General features: G+C 44.1%; 1 protein-coding gene across 1 annotated transcript; it reads right to left on the bottom strand.

The window, feature by feature from the left end:
- Window positions 1-1,896: 1,896 nt before the first annotated feature.
- Window positions 1,897-7,040, bottom strand: LOC310770759 (eukaryotic translation initiation factor 6-like; the record flags this gene model as incomplete). Its single annotated transcript, XM_083663471.1, has 5 exons — window positions 6,925-7,040; window positions 6,576-6,661; window positions 5,550-5,725; window positions 2,734-2,910; window positions 1,897-2,070 (listed from the first exon to the last, which is right to left on the bottom strand). Exons 1-5 carry the CDS (start codon window positions 7,029-7,031, stop codon window positions 1,897-1,899), a joined length of 720 nt encoding a protein of 239 aa, XP_083519597.1. The 5' UTR covers window positions 7,032-7,040.
- Window positions 7,041-8,196: the final 1,156 nt, after the last annotated feature.

Below are 8,196 nucleotides of genomic sequence, written 5' to 3'. Positions count from 1 at the left end.
ACTACAGCCAATTAAACCACACACTGCCTCCATATTACTGTCAGTTTGCTGGACACTCTGATATCATTCCTTATCAGCTGATCTCAGAAAGGGAGGTTTATCATCATTGTATTGAGAGGAAGCATCACCGTAAAAGAGCAGCAGCTACACGCATGTCCTAAGAGCCTTCAATCATTTTCCTCATTTTTAAGCAGATCTTTTTAAATTCATGCTCCATCTAAATTGACATGTAGTTTGTTCGAGATTTGCGCTTTTTCTCAGGTAAGAAGTTGTCTGGTTTTTGAGGGCCGATGGGGATGTAGATGTAGATGGGGGTCACTTGTTGCTGCAAGCAAGTGAGACACATGATCAAAAATCTATTTTTCTATGTTTCCCAGCTGACTGCGACTAAAGCGACAAAGTTAGGACAACTTCTCGTGTATTGTCTCCCATCAGAGTTGCCCAAAAAAAGTTCCCCCCTGGCTGTGTCTTTAGAGAAGTCCAGTCTCCCATTCATCTGTCTGCCACTGACAGAGCTTAGATATACAGGCAGTCTGACAAGGAACAGAAATCAATCTCATTTTCAATTCTTTTTTGGCATGGCCTCGCTCTTCCTCTGGCTGTCCAAACGGGCACAAACATTCAATCTCATTTCTACCTCTTTGGAAAAATAGGGTGTGTGCGACTGTGCGTGTGTGTGTGTGTGTGTGTGTGTCACATTTGTGCCACAAAGCAGGCTTAAACATCAGATTCTTCTGTTTCTGTGTGAACACAAGTTGTTTTTCCATCCACCTGTTCTTATGCGAATCTTCAATTTGTGCATTAAAAAAATGAGTGGAAAAAGTTTTCACGTTTGGGGGGAGGTGGAAAAGATGGCCGTATCAATGTAATGTAATAAATGCAGTGGAAACAGATTATGCTTGCAGTTGAAGCGCAGCGCCTGGTAATCCAGAAATTGCAATTTATGGTCTACAGTATGTACGTTACCTTTGTAGATAATCAAGAAACTAAATTAAGAACGTAGATGTGTTTAATAGAGCTTGGTCGCTGCTTGCGCCTGTATCGGGTGACGGGTCTAGCAGCAGAGCAGCAGAGGCAGACAGCCTCAAAGACCAGGTGATTGACAGCTCTATAATTCGCATAATAGCAGCGGATGGAAACGCGCGTTATTCCGCATTTTCTTTTGACGACTTTCTGAAAACTCAATTAAAATTTGCGACACCTTTGGATGGAAACCCAACTACAGTCTCAGATGGCAGGTTGCTCTTCACTTGCACCGATTTGCACGCCCAGTTAAACCGTAGCTGAATCTAACCACCCCACAAATGCTCTTCAGCTTCTCTGAAAACTGTTGCTCTTTAAAAACAAAAATCTTGACTATGTCCAATCCCAGTCAAAACAAGAATCAGCTGTTACACCTGGTTAGTTTGTAAAAAAAAAGTTTTTTGAAAAAAGTGATACTGTTTTTGTTTGCTAGGTCACTGGAAAAACAAAGAATGGAAACAAAACAGCTGGATAGGATCTGCAGCGTCCAGTGAAAGAAACCGGTGGGTGTGGATGTGTGAAACAGGCATGTGATGATGTAAGAACATTAAGGTCCAGCACCTTGTTGGCTTCGCCAAGACGCAGCGGAGCACAACTCCTCCACGGTGAGGACCTGGAGAGACAGCTTATGGAGAGAGAGAAGAGTGAAGAGAGAAGAGAACAGCGTTAAAAGTCGCAAAGAAACTGTGAAACAGGCAGTTGAGCCAACGAGTACCAAAAGATGTGGGTCAAATAATTGTAAAAGTAATTTCAAATAACTGGTAGTGTTTTCAGCTTATTTAATCAACGATAATAAAGGCCAAGATAATCAGAGGAAAGCGTTCCCAAAGTTGATTGAATGATTTGGATTTAACGAGCTCACCTGTCGATGAGCTAGTCTCTCATGGTGGTGGCGATGGCGGACGGCTGCGCGGCGTCGCTCAGTCTGAACACGCTCTCGATGACGGACAGCTCGGTGCTGGTGGTGTCCAGGCCGCAGAACGCACACCAGTCGTTCACCACCATGCCTGCTGCGATCACCTCGCTGCCCCGGTTCACTGTTCCAGCCTGGGGAGGCGGGGGGGGGGGGACATTAGTTAGCACACTAGTTAGGGGACATTCACACCAAAAACGTTTTTTTTCAGTCAGAACGCTATGAAAATCATGGTGAGAGCGCTTCCATTGTGCACAAAACACAGCGCACGGAGCGTTTTTTTCTGCTCCGTTTTGTTTCCCCCTGCAGTCGCGTGCAGTACGGATCAGAACACAACGACCACACGGACGGTAGCCAGCTGGTTTTGTCTGTTTGATGTTGTTCACTGTCAACATAAACGCCAGATTATTGCCAATTCTGGCAGAAGCGGAGGTTGGAGTAGGGAGAAAAGGTAGGAAGAGTGAAAATGACGAGCAGCGCACTTTTCCTCTAATGTTCAACTTTTTTCAGCTTTAAAACGCCCACAGCGCTCCTCCAAAAACAACAGACGCCACCAGTGCTGAAACGCCAGGTGCGTTCATTAAAAGAGGAGCACGTTTAGCGCGTCCTGACATAGAGAATGAATTGCAGAAAGACGCTGGCAGCAAGAAAAACGCTTTTGGTCCGAATGTCCCCTTAATGCTGCAGTTCACTGTTCCAGCCTGCAGGTGGGGGTTGCCTTCAAAGCGTTTAACACACACCTACTTGTTCATGATTATCCCTTACTTATCCACACACTCCCCCCTCCTGTCACTCACCACTAGAGGGACCCGCAGCAACGACGACAGCTCGTCCTGGTCCTCTATGGTGGTCTTGGGGTGGACCAGGCCGCCCTGGTTACTGAAGGCACAGTACGAGCCCACCAGGACCTGCTCCGCCACAGTCTGACGGAACACCTCCACCTTCAACGTGTCCGCCAGGATCTCCTCTGTCTCCTGAGACAGAAACAGAGAGAGAGAGCATGCGTTAAAGTGATGCTGAACTTTGGCAGTACTTTGAGAGGATGATATAATAACCCCAAAGTTAGTGATTCCATTTTCTGTTCCTCCGGTAGAGGAGATTGGAGAATTGCATTTCTCTCATTTCTCCATTCACTGCCATTATATGGATAAAAAGGGCTAAACTTCTAACACTTAGCGTAACCGTGTCCTGCAACGGACACCTGGACGCCTGTTTCGTCACGTCCGGGTCAGAGGTCTCTCGACGTGGTTTCCGGTACTTTAGCAGGCATTTCAGATGCTGGATCGCCGCTATGTGAAAGTGGAACTAATTTATACATCTATATGTATCAATATGTGGAATTTCATATGAATATGTGCATGGTAACATGTCAAATTACTTTAGGAAAGTGACTTTGATGACAGAAAGCCATAAGACGTGCTTGGGCGACGAGAGTTACTGATCGTTAAAGTTGCTAGCTTGCTAGCTAGCTAACGCTAGTTTTGTCTAAAACACAACAAGGCCAGCATGTGGCAATAATGCAGCAAAATGGGACTCAGCGACCACTACAAGCCACTCTTTGTTGACTATTACTGGCTTGCTAACCACTGGCTTGCTAGTCTCGCTAGCCAGCCTCTCTTCCTTTCCGTCAGAGAGAGAGGCTGGCTAGCGAGACTACTGGCTTGCTAACCAGCAGAGCCGCAGAGTGAGCTGTCCGTAACAGGACAAGAGCAGCTTTCAGTTAAGACGCCAGCGGTAGCGTCCGTTCCCCGACTCTGGTAAATCAAAAGACACAACTAAAAGAAATTATTTCAACGGTATGTTGCTAGAAAGTAGTTCGACTTAACGTTTTCGCCGTTAAACTACACGGAAACATGACATGATCATTGTAGCAGTGTTTGAAGCACAATTTTAACAGGAGTTTTGTAAAAATACTGTCCGTTGCAGGACACGCTTCCGTTAAACAAACAAGAACCCCGCATAGGTAACACTTTACAATAACGTACACAAATACTATAGTAGTTACTAGTAAACTAACCATTAACTAATAGCCAGTTAATGAGTAGCTAATGAAAAATTTGGCATTAGTCAATCACTAGTTAATCATAGTTAATGAGTAGGTAGTCATTAGTTAATGATTAGTATCTAATTTCCTGAGTAGAGTAGTTAATCATTACCTAATGATTACTAAATGTCAGCTCGTGAATAGAGTAGTTAATCATTACTTAATGATTCCAAAATGTCAGTGCGTGAATGTATTAGTTAATCATTAGTTAATCTTTTTGTGTACCCTATTGTAAAGTGGTGCATCATACTCAGTAGTTTATGAATACTGAATCATTACCTGTCCATTAGTTACTCTTTTCGCACCCTAATATAAAGTGAAAGATATCCTTATCACCACTCCCTCCAGGTGAGATTTGAACCCTGAACCCCAAGATTGTTAAATTATAAGTCTGGTTCTCTACCATCTGAGCTAACCAGCCTGTTGCTTGTTAGAGCCATACTATCGAATGTAGAGCCTGAGACCAAGTATTATAGTTTAAAGGTATATTCCACCCAAATACTACTTTCTGTCCAAGTACTTAGCCATAAGTAGTATTTGGCTGAAACATACCTAAGTACTTGGACATGAAGTAGTATTTGGATGGAATATACCTTTAAAACTAGAAGTATTTGGAGAGAAGGTAGTACCGTATTTGGGTGGAATATATCTTAAAAACTATAAGTACTTGAACAGAAAGTAGTATGTGGATAGGACATAATACTTAGTCTCTGACTCTACAGACCTATAGTATGGCTCTACCAAATAACAGGCTGGTTAGCTCAGATGGTAGAGAACCAGACTTACAATTTAACGATCACACCTGGAGGGAGTGTTTATTTGATAAGGATATCTTTCACTTTATATTAGGGTGCGAAAAGAGTAACTAATGGTCAGGTAATGATTCAGTATTCATAAACTACTGAGTATGATGCACCACTTTACAATAGGGTACACAATAAGATTAACTAATGATTAACTAATACATTCACGCACTGACATTTTGGAATCATTAAGTAATGATTAACTACTCTATTCACGAGCTGACATTTAGTAATCATTAGGTAATGATTAACTTCTCTACTCAGGAAATTAGATACTAATCATTAACTAATGACTACCTACTCATTAACTATGATTAACTAGTGATTGGCTAATGCCAAATTTTTCATTAGCTACTCATTAACTGGCTATTAGTTAATGGTTAGTTTACTAGTAACTACTATAGTATTTGTGTACGTTATTGTAAAGTGTTACCCAAAGCATATTCTGACAATATACTAACTAGCCACACTGCTGAATTATTTTTAAGTCAATCACTTCCTTATGTTTAGTCAACCTTTCAGTTTGAACAAGTGTAACCAAGAGAATAATAGGTTTACCAATAATTGAAAAATAGACAAAAACAGTGAGACTTTTATAATCTGCTTTCTCAGAGTCCCATCTCCCACGCCTGTGTGTCAGCCCTGTCCAGACGACAGACAGCTCTCACTGAAAATGAATGGAAATGAACGTACACAGACAGACACGACGGATCAGTGTGGCCGCCGGCTAAAGTGTAAAAAGCGTGGGTGCGTCGGGCCGTCTCACCCTGTCCAGGTCGGGGTGCACCAGCGCTACGTAGTCGTTGCAGGCGATGACGTTGCCGAGGGCGGAGAGCCGCTCCTCCACTCTCTGGATGCTGACTTTGTCTGGCAGGCAGTTCCTGATGTGCTGCAGCTCCTGGTCCGTGGTGTTGTTCGGTACGAGCATGCCGTGCCGGTTACCTGCACACGGGGACAGACAGGAGCAATCGATCGGGGATGGCATCGGCGGCACAAAAGAGCATGTGAGTGTCAGTGTCGGGGGGTCAATCGTTGACTGTATAAATTAAAAGATGGATGACGCGACTTCACTTCCTACACAAAGGTGAAGGCAAAATATCTTGTTTCCGCGAGCTGCCATCTTGCTTGTGCGAGAATTTGGAGCCCGAGTCTGTGCAGTAGGGTCGGGCCGCGGGCGGCAGGATGACGGCCCGCGGGACACGCCCCCTGCTGTCTGATGGAGGCTTGAGTGTGGTTGGTTGTCACAGCTGTCAATTATGACTTTTTATATAGAGCGCCGCACGAATGAGTCCTAAAAGCTGGAAGTTAGCATCACCTGTTCCCTTGTGTCAAAATCAATGGGGTTTTTTTGTACGACGATTTTCAGAATCAGCCTTATTGGCCAAGTATGTAACATACAAGGAATTTGACTCAGGTTTGCGTTGCTCTCAAAGTACTCTCACACAGAAAAAGGTATGCACAAGTTTAAACAAATTATTTCAGGTTAGATGCCTGAAATAAGCTCTGTGGTTTAACAAAATTTGATGAAAATGAGACCTTTGAAGTCCAGCAAGACAATATTCCCAAACGAACACCACTTTTATTATTTTTGAAGCGTTTACTGGCGATGGCGATTTAAGGTGATTATGCATCAAAAACCATTAAAAACGTATGGGTCATACGTTTAATTAAAGGGGGAGGGGGTATACAGTGAAATACATATACCGTGATATTTTGGTAGATGGATACCATACATATGCAGTGAAATGTCATACCTTTACATCCTTTGTGTGTGCTCCAGTGTTGTACTCACCCACACACATTCTCCCGATGATGCGACAGCCTGCTATGGAGGCATGAACCACTGGGATGTTTTCAGACAGCTCCCCTTCAAACACACTGCACACGCACACACACAAAATGTTACTGTTTAGCTGTCATCTACATCGACCAAGAAGGATCATACTGGAGTTACATTGACTTTGTTGCCTGTCTCTGGACAACAGCAATGACTTCACCTTCAATATTATCATTTATCATTTTTCTTTTATCATAATGTGACGATGAGATTTTGGGAAAAACAAGTCTGCTGTTTAGATAGATAAAACAAGCTAATTTTAGTTGAAAACTCAAGAGTCATGAAACATTTGAAGGAATATCACCTGTAGAAGTTCTCTGAGCCGCCGATAGCCACCAGGCAGTATGTGTTGGTCAGCTTGGCGAAACAGCCGATCTCGTTGTTTTTCTGAAACGACGCTCTCACAGCCATGGCGACTGATGTGTGAAGTTAACGCTGCTGTTTATCCTGAAACGGGACAAAATATTCTATCAAATATTCCACAGTTTACACAGTCTGAGCTTCACGGCAGACAGTTAGCGTGGTTAGCTACTAGCGTTATCTAGTTAGCGTTGTGACAGCTAGCTGGCTGCTAGCTAGCTTAACCAGAAGAGTTTCCAGAACTTTTTATTAGCGGCTCTTCAGCGACCAGAGAGCAAAAACAAGACAGATGACGTTACAGAGACTGTTTGTTTCTCTCAAATGAGTTAATATTAATAAAAGAGACAAATGTATCTGTGCAAGGTTCGTGGCCTCTCAAACGTGCGTGATTACCGTCAGACTGACTCCACGTGTTCACTTCCGCTTCGGGGTTAACGTGGTGACGTAGTACGGACGTAAAGAAAAAAATGGGAGGGGAGGGGGGGGAAAAAAACACCAAATAACACAACACACACAGAGCATCCTCACGACCGTTAACCACAATAGAAACACTCTACAGCCGTGACTGTACATCACCTGGAGGGCAGCGCTAACGTAACGTCAGGTCACCTTCCCCTGGTAACACACACACACACACACACACACACACACACACACACACCCCACACACACACACACACAGCAGGAAACAGCCAGATTGTACAGAGCCAGATTGTACCCTGCCTTTCAGCTCCATAACAGGAAAGGCAGGGACAATCAAAGACTGCAGAGACACAGACAGGTGGACACAGACAGACACACACAGATACAGACACAGACAGACAGACAGAGACAGATGGACACAGACACACACAGACACACACAGATACAGACACAGACACACACAGATACAGACACAAACACACACACACACACACACAGATAGACACAGACAGACAGACACAGACAGGCACAGACTGACACCAACAGACACCAAAGACAAGATCTGGAGTCTGTTCTGTCAACCCAGTGTCCAAAAAGGGGTCCCGTTTTTAACCCAAACCCAAACCTTAATAATTGTGTGAAAAGGCTACTGCTCGTTTTGCTGGAGGAGTCCCTCGACCCGCCCTGCAGGAACCCCCTCTAGAACCCTGGAGGAGTCCGTCGACGCGCCCTGCAGGAACCCCCTCTAGAACCCTGTAGGAGTCCCTCGACCCGCCCTGCAGGAACCCCCTCT

Source organism: Poromitra crassiceps (assembly GCF_964638095.1).
Source record: "Poromitra crassiceps genome assembly, contig: HAP1_SCAFFOLD_223, whole genome shotgun sequence".
Classification (NCBI taxonomy): domain Eukaryota; kingdom Metazoa; phylum Chordata; class Actinopteri; order Beryciformes; family Melamphaidae; genus Poromitra; species Poromitra crassiceps.
The sequence above is the reverse complement of the archived record's forward strand: the minus strand, read 5'-3'. Positions and strand labels throughout refer to the sequence as shown.